This window comes from Festucalex cinctus, chromosome 6 (assembly GCF_051991245.1).
Source record: "Festucalex cinctus isolate MCC-2025b chromosome 6, RoL_Fcin_1.0, whole genome shotgun sequence".
Classification (NCBI taxonomy): Eukaryota; Metazoa; Chordata; class Actinopteri; order Syngnathiformes; family Syngnathidae; genus Festucalex; species Festucalex cinctus.
This window is the reverse complement of record NC_135416.1, coordinates 22,483,985-22,497,821: the sequence shown is the minus strand read 5'-3', so window position 1 is coordinate 22,497,821 and position 13,837 is coordinate 22,483,985. Positions and strand designations below refer to the sequence as shown.

At 39.7% G+C, this 13,837-nt stretch overlaps 1 protein-coding gene and 1 long non-coding RNA gene across 3 annotated transcripts in view; one reads left to right on the top strand and one right to left on the bottom strand.

The window, feature by feature from the left end:
- Positions 1 to 13,837, bottom strand: part of gpm6ab (glycoprotein M6Ab) — a 41,655-nt gene extending 27,818 nt beyond the window's left edge. The window contains exon 1 of the mRNA XM_077523818.1: positions 13,671 to 13,837. Within this exon, the coding sequence (XP_077379944.1) occupies positions 13,671 to 13,707 (37 nt within the window). The 5' untranslated portion in view covers positions 13,708 to 13,837. The remainder of the gene's footprint in view (positions 1 to 13,670) is intronic.
- LOC144020397 (uncharacterized) lies at positions 3,443 to 4,149 on the top strand. Of its 2 annotated transcripts, XR_013283866.1 has the most exons (3): positions 3,443 to 3,491; positions 3,564 to 3,723; positions 3,802 to 4,149. It is a non-coding gene; the product is annotated as an uncharacterized LOC144020397 (long non-coding RNA). The 2 variants fall into 2 exon arrangements; XR_013283865.1 differs by having other exon boundaries at positions 3,449 to 3,723.

Sequence of the window (13,837 nt, the reverse complement as noted above, 5' to 3'; positions counted from 1 at the left end):
AAAATGTAAAGCTAAGGAAGCAAACGCGCCCACACAGATAAACAGCGTGCATACATCCATACAAAGAGAAAATGTATTGAAAACAATAAAATGATCTCTCCAGTTCTTAGAAAAGAGCTTGTGTGTTTTCATTTGTGTGAGTCATCCTACTGCTCATGTTTAATTGACCAGCCATGTTACCATGCCAGCAGGGGTGTGGCAGGAGCCTGCTGACCCACTTTGCCTGTAGCGTTGTTATGGCAACAGTGCAGCTCGGCGAGCATCACAGCCATACTAATACACATTTTCCTACACACAGTCACAGGCATAAATCATGTCGGTTTGCTCAGTGGCGTGTTTCGCAGAGATCCAGTGTTTCATATCAAAATAGGTGCTATAAAGGTAGAAACATTGGACTATATACATTGAATTTAAGAAAATGTTAATTACAATTGAGCTTCTTTATATAATTTTTTTTGCATAAATAACAGCCATTCCACTATTATTTGAATAAAAAGTATGATTAATGAGGCAGTTCTGAGACAGATTGAGGAGATGTGAAATACTGTGTTATAAATGTGTTATGAGCATGTGTGGAGGAGTGATTTTTTTAAGCATTCTGTCATTGAATAAATATGTCATTTTTGAAATATCCATGTATATAAACGTAATTGTATCAGACACAGAATGTCTGTGTAGGTGCTTGTTTGATTGTGTGTTCTATATTTCAACCATGTTATAATCCTTTTCATATTTCCATGTTTGGGTTTGATAAGCAGGCAAGACCCAGTGACCTGGTAAAAACTGGGGCACGCTAAGCACAAATGGCAGTATGTGCTCCATAAACATGAGGGTGTTTCCTTGTTTGTGAAGAGGTACAGCAATGATAGTATCGTAGCTTTTCTTGATTTTTGGCGACCCTACGCTAAGGTAAGACTAATTGCTAAACATCAGGCAGTATACAGTGGACCTTTTCCCGCCACCTTTCATAAATCCACAAATTTGTTTGGGCATTATAACCAGGGGGAGCAGCTGCACTCGATGGCGCTTGTTTTAGACAATGCAAAAGAAGGAAAGTGCCAGCATCTTGGTGAAGCTTCAAACTCAGTTTCCTTCGACGTACATGATTTATCTACTGTCTCTGGCCAACATTTTCATCGTTGCCGGTGTTTATGTTGCACCTCAGGCTAACGTGAACACCACACTGCAAACTCTAGCTAACTAGGTCATTGGAATGGATCGAAAACACTCAGGGGTAGATTCACTAAAGGTTTGCATAGCTGTTGCGTGGCCCTAAGCGGTATAAATGGAGCAATCCGGGAGCGTCTAATCCACTAAACACACGCAGACAAGGAATTCATCATTAACTGCACTGCTGACCAGAATGCGCCCCAATGCGCTGGTGGTTTTAGCACGTACGTAAATGAGGTAATTTCCATACATTTGCCGGAAAAATTGCCCACGTCTATTTAAATGAGGCTCATTTCTAAAGCGTCTAATTCACTAACGCCGGCGCTAATAGCCACACGTCGTTTGAGCGACGTAAACAACATTTATGTCATGTCTGGGGTCAAGTTTGAGTTCATGACCTGTTAAGTTCACGACCGTGAGGTCAAGTGTCTGTTTTGTACTGATGTAACCATCATATAACCATCATCTAGTTTCAACTAGTGTTAGGCTATGTGATGTCAATCTTTAATCCTTTAGGTGATGTCTGGACCTATGTGATGTCGTTCTTTAGTCCTTTACTTGCTACAACCAATATGATCGATTCACACTCTGTCGGTGCAGTCTGAGAATTATGTGTGTTTTGCCGGATTATTGCTTTCTGTTTTCTGTGCAACTCTCTTTGTTTCTCGTCTAGTCAAGTTTGTTCTACGCCTCTCGATGTGAATAAATAGTTACAACCTTATTTGTGTCTGCGCTTTGGGATCCAACCTTCAGCACATGACAATTTATGGAAGCCTGTTGTAAACTTTCAGCTTCCTCGATCCTGTAGGATCACGACAGCAGTGGTGGCACGGATAGACAGTGCCTGTCGCCCTCACGCTGCTCACGCACGCTGCAAAGGGTGAGAGAGAGGAGCGGCGAAAGGGCATTTTTCATTGTTGGTTTACAACACATGATGTAACCCAGGCTGATCGGCGATCACGGTTGGGGAGGGGGGGGGGGGGTGTTGGGGTGTGGGCGGCGGGGGGGGGGGGGGGGGCACATTTTCCCATGATTTTTACGTGACAGATGTATACACTGTATGCCCACGTCAACCTCTGAGAATATATTTTTTTAGAAAATGATCACACAAATAAATTGTATTTTATAAATGAATGACGTTGTCGTCCTCTCTTACTTACATCTCAATGGCGCTAAATGAGGAAAATGCTTCTGCACCTCCTCGGTCCAAGCTCGCGTTCTGATAATGTCATTTTTCTCGCAACTTTTTCAACATCCATGTGTGGTAAATCAGGCGCAAATTGCTCCCAACTGTCAGAACTTGTGGGCGTGTTCGCGCCGGTATATGATTAGAGCAATATCCTTATGCTGCATTCTCACCAAAAGCAGGGGAAGGCGTTTCGGCAGCGCGTTTGCATTATAGCTAGTGTTTTTCCGATACCATTTTTTAGCCCCCGATACCGATACCGATACCCACCTTTGCAGTATCGTCCGATACCGATACCATACCGATACTTAAGGTTTTTTTCCCTCAACATGAAATAGCTGTCCTGCTATTGGTTCAGGGCATTCAAGGGCCAATAGGATATCTTAGGTCTGCATGCAGTGAACATGTCACGTATCAGTGAATGTCGTGCACCAGCAAGACACAAAATGCTGCATCCAAAATCCTATATTAGTGTTGGAATTAATGGTATCGGCATGTTACTTGTGAGTAGTCACCGATACCGATACCACTGTTTTAATGAAGTATCGGCACCTCTGCTGATACCAGTATCGGTATCGGAACAACACTAATTATAGCCAATGGAGTTTGCGCGCAACTGAACAAATGGCCCGGCTGTCATTTCATACCAAAATCATTGGTTTTATCAACGACGGTGACGTATATGCATATTGAGGGATGTGCTTCCAACACATCCGGGAGCTGGAGAATGCAGCAGAGATGATTATGGACTTCAGGGAACATCTTTCATGACCTACCTGTCACAGCAGCTGTTGAAGCAGTTCGACACAGCAGTCTCGAGGTGTCAAAATTAACTGATTAATCGACAAGTAATCAATTATCAAATTAATCGACAACTATTTTAATAATCGAGAAATCATTTGGAACCACTTTTTAAATTTACAATGGTCCAAATCCTCTGATTTTCAGCACATCACCAGTAATTGTTCACTGATCCTTCATAAAATAAAATATCGTCTGTGTTTAAACAAAATAAGACATTTGCAAACACCTGTTTTTACTTTAACCTTTTTTTTTTTTTTTTTTTACAGCAGTCATTCAATTAGTTCTGTGTTCATCCATCAAGATGCAGATTTTACATGGAACAAGTCAATTTGTGAGTAAATTGAGATGAGATGATCTGTGTTGGTTGCGCACTGGCCCTGCACCTCTACTTTTATGTTTGTAGGCCGCATTTCCTGTTGCCTTGCTTGTAGGTGACTTTACCTTTTCAGGTTGGGCAGGGTGGTGTCCGGGAGTGCACCTGCAGCTGATCAGCAAACAATGCCTGGCTATAAAACCTGTGCTGATTTGCAAGCAGGTGCCAGATGATTCCGACTACTGAAGTGGTATTCCGGCCTGTATTATAATAGTTTTTCCTGCAGTGATCTCTTTGCCACATCTAACTTTTTGTCTCGCCTTGCCAGTGCCTCCCTGCCCAGCCTCGCTTGACACTTCTTCAAGACAGACTGCTTGTCTCCCTCCACCTCTGGCTCCATTGGCCCCATTCCTCAACACTCTTCCACAAGTTGGACCTCCACTACCCTGATCATCCTGCTCACCACCTCAACTAAAATCACCTCAAACCTCTTCCAAACACCTCTCCATTTTGCGTTTGGGTCCTCTGACATCATTGATCATCATCGTGTGAACTGTAACATGATCATTATTTCACTATTTATGCTGGTTATGACATTTTTGTTTGGTGCTGTGTCCGGAGATTTTTGTTATGTCAAATGAGTGCCTCAGCTCAATAAAAGTTGGGAAACCAGTGAGCTCTTCTTCCGCTTCACTCATTGGTGATTGGTCTGGTTGTTTGCTTCGACTAATGGACACAAACCCATCAGCTTGGGGAAAAAAAAGTGAATGCCCATGACAATGGGAACATCTGGCTAATCTGTGCCTACTGTTTATCGTGCATATGCACATTTAACACACAAAACTGTAATTCATTTAACAAGTTTAGAACCTCAGACCGTGCATAATGGGACTTTCACTATTTGTACAGACAGCAAGCTTTTCTGATGTTCTGATTTTTCAACGTCTTCTGGATATCTTATGTGGACCAAATTTAAACAATAGTTTATATACAGAAAATTATTTGAAATGTTGAACCAATTTTAGTGGTCTTACGAAATGTATGAAAATGTCTAAATAATACAGCATTCAAAATACAGTTTAATAATTGTCTTACACAGAGAGGGCATAGAAATACTGTACCATTATTTTGGGTTGTTTGTAATGTGTTCATCTTCAAGGCCATAATGTAATCATAATCTTATTCTTCAGTATCTACATAATGTGTATGTCTATGTGTTGCATTAAATACATGAATAGATCACAAGTAGATATTTGCTTATTTTTACCGCATAATATTTCTTCCATTGTAAACAATTTATTTATTTATTTACTTATTTATTTTATTTTATTTTATTTTATTTTGTCAATGACCCAATGCAACTGCTTAGCTGGGGGCTCAAAAACAAAAATTACTTATCAGAAACTATTTTACATGTTTGCAAAGTGACGTCTTTCAAATGTATCACATGTCAAACTAGATAGCTCTTGGAATTATTGATATAATTCAGCATGGATTTGTAAGTGAGTTAGTGGTCAATTATTGTTTGTGCTTTTCTCTGAGTTGTAACACGCACTGGTCACAGCCCGCTTTGACACAGACTTGGACAGTGATGTCGCTGCATTTAAAAATTCCCATTTTGTCCCCTGAACCACCATTAATATTGGACCCTGGCCTTCCTCTGATTAAAACATTTATTGTAGGAGGTTTTAGTTCACCAACTGAAACTTTTTATTATTGCTTCTCACATTTTTAATCACAATACTAATTTGAATCTGAAGAGTCGATATTCGGAGTGTTTGTTTTGGAGAAAATGGGCCAATATTGCTGTTATTACATTTCTCAGTTGTGTTAGTGTTTTGTACTTTAATTTACTTGTTTACATAGTTTGCGTTGGTCAACAAAAGAATGTGTGCAGTTGCTGAACTCAAAAGCAACTGCCAAAAGCAAATGAAGGGAGAGCCCTACAGTGGTGAACCCAAATGTCCCATTGAAATCTTCATAGTGCACACACGCACACACGCTCTACTGGCATGGCCTTCTGAAATTATTCAAACTGTCAGTCAAAGGGCTTGTTCAACTTTAAATCCCTCCTCGCCTCTCCATTACTGTCCATGGCTCACACTCGTGCCTGGTATTGCTGGTTTCATGATATTGTGACCAAAAGATTCACTTCATGCTCTAGTCTTTAGGTGTTTAGTCATAAAAGTAATAATAATGCCAATAATATCTGACCTACAGTAAATACAAAAAGGTCCACACACTGTTTAAACACCAGGATTTTGTGATATGACCTAGATAAATCATTTCAAATTTTTTCTACCATTAATGTGACATCAACTCCATTGAATGTTTTTTTTCCCAAGAGGTGAAGTAAATATGAACAACTGAGATAAAGCAAAGCCAAGTCTGTGTGCACATTAGGTGGAGGTTTATTTTTTAGTATTTTGGTGGACCATCACAGGTATAAGGGATATTTGAGCCATTCTGAAAGGGAAATGAAAGAAGCTGTCCTCATTCTCTTTCAATTGAGAGCAGAGAGAGTCACGCAGTTTATATAGCATGAAGCGCTGTGAATATACTTACCGGATGCACTGCAGCTTTTGGAATTATGGCCAAAATGTTCAGCCTTGGTTTTACAGATCATAGCATGTTGGGAGATTTGTAAGATGAGCAACTTTACTCCATAGATCAGCCATATGTCACATGTACTAAACATCCAGTCCTTGCCAGAAATTCCTGTGGTTGAGTCGGTCCCTTAGCATCCTACCTGACCAGTTTCCTTCTCATCTTATCATCAAGTTTGGAGGGACATCCAGATTTTGGTACGGTCACTGTTTGTCAAATATGCTCCACTTGATGATAACTGTTATTTGTGGTGTACACGCTACACTATTCATGCCTTGGAAATTCATTTGCACCCTCCCTTGACGGATTCCTCTGATGCTGTGGAAGCTCTCTGTGGACCATGCGCTATAAGATGTGACTACAAAAATGTCAGGAATTGCCTACTAGAACAGCTTAACTTCATTTGGAGTTAATCAGAGGTATGAATGTGATTGGTTGATTCTGAATACAGTTACATCTTCAGTTAGAACAGGGAGTTCACAATTAATTGTGCATCTTCATTAAACCTGTAGTTTAATTTCCTTTGCCTCTCTTAACTCATTTGCTCCCAAAAACGTATAAATACGTTCTATATTAAATATTACCAGTGTCCCAAAGACGTATTTACACGCTTTTTTTCTCTTTTTTTAATTTTTTTATGCTAGAGCATACAGAAGGCTTTGATGCAGCCACTGAAATGAACAGAATGGGTCACGCAATGGTAGTAGTGACAAAAACGACCAGCAGGTGGCAGCAGAGTATAAGAGATCAACCAAGGCCATGTTAAAACAAGCTGATTTCCACACGGTTCTAAAAAGATTTGTGAATAATAATGAAACTTAGCTATTTTCTAATGCTAATTGCTGCAAAACAGAAACAGAAAGAAGTATACATTTTTCTGATAAAAGGAGAGACTCTAATATTTGTTTTGGTAGGTTCCATGTTTTTATAGCAATAGCAGAACACAATATTCAGTCAAAATCCAGTCAAACAGCTGGGAGCAAAGGGGATTGCTTTAGTAAAAAATGACTGGGAATGAATGAGTTAAAGAGTTAAATGTATATATTGTTTTCAAATAAACTGTTAAGGCCATAGGTCACAGTGGTCAAAAAAGGTTTTAAGTGTCTTGGGCTCTTTATATATATATATATATATATATATATATATATATATATATATATATATATATATATATATATATATATATATATATATATATATATATATATATATATATATATATATCACAAAAACCTGGCATATGAACAGGGGTGTGTAGATTGTGTTTATAGCCACTTATTTGAAAATTAGGTCTTACCGGTACTTGCTCCACACAGGATGTCTACTATTCTCTAGTATTCTCTCTTCACTATTCTTGTCTACCTATTCTCTATGTTTTATTCATTTACTTTGAGTGTAAAAAAAATAATTCAAATATGATGAGGATAAGTGGTTTGGAGAGTGGATGGATGGATGGTTGGATGGATGGATGGATGGATGGATGGATGGATGGATGGATGGAAAGCCAATTGTTGTGCAATGACACTATAGGTCAGGGGTAGGGAACCCTGGTCCTCGAAAGCCGCTGTCCCGCCTGTTTTCCATGTCTCCCTCCATCACAGCTGACTCGTTATCATCATTATCATCATCAGCAAGCTCTGTAGAAGCCTGATAACGATCCAGGAATCAAATCAGCTGTATTGGTAGAGGGAAACATGGAAGACAGGAAGGACAGTGGCTCTCAAGGACCAGGGTTCCCTTCCCCTGCTTTAGGTCATCAAAGCTACTTGATAAAAAATACATTAATTTGCATGTAAATGTACATTACATTCTTTATTATTCAACTAGCACCACAAATGTATTATATATGTGTATGTGATTTTTTTTTCAAGTGGGCACTTACTGAAAATGTGAACATTTGAACAAAACAACATACAGTATATGTTATGTATGTATGTATGTATGTATGTATGTATGTATGTATTATTATTATTATTATTATTATTATTATTATTATTACTATTAATGTGGGTTGAATAAATTTGAGTCTACCTGTTCTTACTAAAATAAGTAAAGCATCAGACTGATCTTTTGCTGTATGTTCTATTGTCAACAATCATTTATATGGTCAAACGTAATGTTTATATTATACTGATTTTAATCTCTGCTGAAGACAAATTCCATTTTCTCTGTTGTAATGTACATACTGTGTAACATGCATTCCACCACACGGGACCCAAACCACTCATCAGCAGATATGCAGAGAAGAAAATCTATCAAAGTGAGTGGAATTTGACGCTTTGCCAGCCTCTCTCCAACATCCAGTTGCAATTTTCTTTTTGTCCGTCGCAGGATTCGTACCAGTCTAATTTTGAAACCCAAGTCATATGGACTGGGCTTCTGTAGCCAACCAATATAGAAACGAAATGAACTACAGCATTATTAAATACTATATTAATTATGTAAATTGTACAGAGAATATGAACATATCCGCTTTGGAACATTCTGTCTGTAATTACATCATCCTCAGAATATTGCATCCACTTCTTTCTCCTCACCTTACTGAATATTATTTGACAGCAACCTCTGTGATTTTTATCGGGAAATACATCAGAAATATAGTAGAGTAAATTAAGCAATTTTTTTCTGAAAATAGGGGCACTATGTCATTGCAGCCTGGAAAAAACTTCATTATCTGGATTAGTTTACTGTTATTAATCCTGTTTAACCTCTTTCACCCACTACGGTTTACTTTTTTAATAAAATCACATTCAGCAACGCAAACGGGCAATCTGCCTTAGCCCCCCCCCCCATCACCCGCTTGTCCATGTGCGGTTTCCCCCTCCAGTATTTGGTTCTCACTCTCATGCCACCCTGCTAACGCACTCCTGCTACGAGTGTGCTAAGTCGATTTATATTGACGACTTCTTCTCTCCATTAAGTTCTTCTCTATTAGTGGTCATATTAATGAAATGGATATGAGGCTTATATACAAGGTCCACTTCCATTTGTATGTCTCTTGTCAGCTTTCCTTCAGACTTAATTGAGCACTTATGCTAACTGAAGCGGCCACAGAATTACTTTTCTACAAGTGGAATGACCACAAACTATTTCCTGTATAGAGCCCTGCGATTGGTTGGCAACCAGTCCAGGGTGTCCCCCGCCTACTGCCCAGAGCCAGCTGAGATAGGCGCCAGCACCCCCCGCGACCCTTGTGAGGAATAAGCGGTCAAGAAAATGGATGGATGGATATTTCCTGTAAAGAGCATCATAAGTAACAGCTCATTCTTGATTGACCCTAAAAATCCTGTCATGGTGGTCTTATGTACTTGATGTCTTCCATCCATCCATTTTCTGAACCGCTTGCTCCTCACAAGGGTTGCTGGAGCCTATCCCATCTGGCTATGGGCAGCAGGCGGTGTACACCCTGAACCTGTTGCCAGCCAATCGCAGACTTGATGTCTTCCACATTTGTTTTTCCATCACATGTCTGAGGTGTTTTATATTTCGGGTTAGTGACAGAGAAAACATAAAACTGAAGTCTAGACTCAATGGGCCTCACCATATTCTGATGTTCCTCCTGAGATGCTTTTCAGTGCCTCCACTGAAGCCAAATTATGCAAAGCATAATAATTTATAGTAGCATCAAACCATCGTTTGATCATCAAACTATGGTTCGATTGGTGAACATGGACCTCTTTCAATATCTTAACAGCTAAGCAAATCTCAAGAAACAACATCCCATGCTGGTCTAGCTTTTTCAGTGTAGAGAGCGTGTAGTTCAATGAAACTTGATGTTTTTTTTATTGTTGACACAGAGAATTTAGACTGTGTGAGTAGCAGCCTTTGTGAAGGATGTATCCTCTAGTCCACAATTAATTCTGTCTTGAGCATGTTCAGCTCCAGGTCCAGAGCATCAGCATCACTTAGTGTTGATATGCACATTTATCGCCTTCATTGATTAGGACAACAACTGTAGTGACATCTGCTTAAAAGCTGGATGCATTTAGGTAGTCATAAGTATCTAGAACTCAAAGAACAATGGAGTGGGCACATCCTTCAGGAGTCTCGTGCTGGTAGTGTGTGTGGTTGAGGTTGTTTTCGCCATACACACTTACTGTGTGCCCTGCCTGTTGGGAAGCCGTTCATTCAGTGGCAGGTGGAGATATGAGCACTGAGCTAGAGGAGAAATTCAAGGATGATGTTCTTGTATTCAGAACTGAAGGCTTCAAACAGGATCCTAGCATAGGCTGTATCTGAATCATCAATGTGTACATGAAGGAAGTGCAGACTGCATTGGCCATTGACCTATTTGGCCAACATGGTTCTCAGATGATTTTAATCTTTGGAGTTGAGTGACATCCATTTCTTGAATGGTTCAAGCAGTTTGGGAGGTAGGTGGGTAGTAAAAGGTGTGTTGTAGGGAGTTCTTTCAGATCTTCTGTAGAATGTCAGCCAGGTCACATGGAAAAATCTTCATGACCTCAAGACTTTAGGCTCACACTTGGTCCTCAAGGACTGGAGTCCTGCAGGTTTTGGATTTTTTGTCCGTACGACAACACAGCTGATTCTATATGTACTCAGCTCATCAGCAAGCTCTGCAGAAGCCTGAAAATGATTCAGATATTTAGAATCAGGTGCATTGTGGGTGGAAACATCTAAAACCTGCAGGAATCTGGCCCTCGAGGTCCAGGGTTGAGGATAGATTTCCCTTTATTATCATTAGTAGTAGTACGGAATTATTAGTAATAATGGCCGTTGTTCAAATATGTTTGAATGCTCTTAAATTGCTGCACAGTATTCAATGAAAGTTCTTCAGTCCATTGCTTTGGGACAGCGTATTCCCACTAACTGTCCTCACAATTATACTTACGTCTGGTCTGACAGTATCTTCTCCACATGAAGGGTTAACAAGCAAGTACAAGAATTACCTCAATTTTTTCGGGCACTTGTTCTTGCTTATAACTTTAAAACTTGCATTTCAGAGTAGAAGCATGGCAATGTTTAGTTGTTGCATCAAGATTGCATCAACCGGATACTGTTGCAGAGTCAATCAGCACCAAAATTGACATTCAGTTGTTTAATGTCAAAGTCGGCACGGTGGAATAGTGGTTAGTACGTCCGACTCCCAGTACTGAGGACGCAAGATGGAGTCCAGGCTCCGGCCTTCCTGGGTGGAGTTTGCATGTTCTCCCCGTGCCCGTGTGGGTCTTCTCCGGTACTCTGGTCTCCTCCCACATTCCAAAGACATGCATGGCAAGTTAATTGGGCACTCAAATTGTCCTTAGATGTGCTTGTGAGTGTGGATGGTTGTCCGTCTCTGTGTGCCCTGCGATTGGCTGGCAACCAGTTCAGTATACCCCGCCTACTGCCCAAAGCCAACTGGGATGTGCTCCAACACCCCCGTGACCCTTGTGAGGAGCAAGAGGTTAAGAAAATGGATGGGTGGATGTTTAATGCCAGATGCAGTGCATGTAAGTAATAGGAGTTGATCTCTCCTCTCAGCATTTAATGACATGTTAACAAATATATTATGTGGTTATAGGGTGGTAGGTAATGACTACTAAGCAATTCGTTAATCACCATATTGTCATGCTCTATAAAAATATCCACAGAAGTATACTTTTAATGTATTAATAATCATCAATCTTATTTACAGCCTTATTGTTTGCGTTTATACAAAGGATCAATTGGAGACATACATTCGATTAGAGAATAGTGAGGCCACGGACAGTCACACTACAGAAGGATCATAAAATCATGGGGAAGCAATGAAAAGAATACTAATCAAAGGAATGTTCAAACTTGCAGTATGGAAAATGCCAGATGGGTGGGAAGAAATGCAGGGGGGAATCTTTGCCATCTCCTGCAGTCCACTTGAATTTGTAACAGTCCAGCAGAATATACATCTAAAAAATGGACTAGCTACTGTATATTGTTGTAGGAAGTGCAGTGGCAATAACTCTACATTCGCCTCCATCTTAGATGTCATGACACAATGTTAAGAAAGACTGGAGGCTAAATGACAATAGCAAACAGGTGGAGCATAAAATGTCTGAGCAAGGAAAGACAAACATCATTAAGCTGGTGCCACAAATTACTGAAACTGCCATTCAGTTCTAATCACTCAAATTATTTTGTTACAAAATAATTGTGATGCTGCAAGAATCATGTTTGCATGCAGTTATCATACTGTTGAGTATGATTCAGGCTGCCTTCGCTGGGAGAGGAACTCATGTGGGCGTAGGCCAAGCCAGATCTATATTGACAGTGCAGAGTGTTGTTCCTATTTCGACAAATTTAACAATATCAAGGATAGGGTGGAGCGACTGAACAAACAGCGAGATTGACAAACGATAATTACAGTGAAAAACATGTTTACATCAAATTGCAACCGCAAATCCGATTGGCCAAAACAGATTCCTTCCAGAAAAGACGATTCAAGAAATCCGTGTGACAAACAATGCCAATGTTTCTCTGGATTCAGAGGTAAACATCAATGCAATGTTAAATGCAATCCAAAATGATACTAATTCAAAACAAAAATGATTTTAGTCATTGGTTTAATCTGGACGACTGAATGATGTTATGTTTCAAGCTTGGCATGCAAAGGAAAAAAATGGACACGCCCATTTTGACAGGCGACAACAAGACAAATAACATACAATGTAAAACATGAATATTGTCTAAAAAATTAACTGATATACTTAGAGGGTCTATTGATAAGCTAAACAAACCCTGTGATTAAAAAAAGAGGTCAAGAAAACAAAATGGATGATGGGTTGTAGAGGGGGAGGCAATGATGATTAAGGAAGCAAGGGAAAAAAATACAGACAGTAAAAATGCAGCAACATAGGGACGGACAGATAATCCTGGTAAATCCAGTTGGAAAAAATAAAAAATAAAGATAAACAGGCACACATAATGATGAAAACTAGTATGGGGCTCTCACAGTATAGACATAGAAAATGGAGGGAAGGCTGGGGAGAGGGACACAGACAGCCGAAAACAGGAGACATGTAGAGAGAGGAGAGGAAAAGGCGCTCAGACAAGCGTGAAGTGGCAACAATAGAGGCTAACAAAGAAAATCCCAATAGAGAAATCAATCACTGCTCCACTTTGTTTTAACCTTTTTATTCCCCCCTTTCTACTCTTATGTTCTTCATCCACCCATCCATTCATCACACAATTCCTTCCATCCATCTGTCCATCCAGCCTTTCTAAGCAGAACAACAACATTCGTCCAGAGTCTGCCATTTCATCTCATCCTCAATCTGCTTCATTATCCATTCATCAAAAGACACAGACCAGAATATGGCCGTATGTTCTGCACTGTTATCAACAGCAGTCACAATCAATGATTAGATTCCATGGTAAATAATGAGAATCACAATCTCAGAGTAAAAATCATATTGAAACAAAATTGTTTTCACCACGAAAAAAAAAAAAAGATATTTATATATACAGTATATTTGATATTTTTCCTCTCGTTGCAGTACATGTATGCTGTTTACACAAAAAGCCACTTGGAAAGATGCAGGAACAGAACAATGAAATAATGAACACATCTGCTGAGATGAAAATGATGAATATACTTCACGTATATCCTACCTTTCTGACTTTGTGATTCATCCATATTTTCCTCCATTGTTGCAGGTTAGAATCCCTTTGTCTCAGTCACGGGTGAAACGGTTTAAAGCTCCTTGCTAGCGCTCAGCACAGTGTGCTTGTGCGTGTATGTGGGAGGCTGTGCGTGCACGCGCATATGTGTTTTTCTC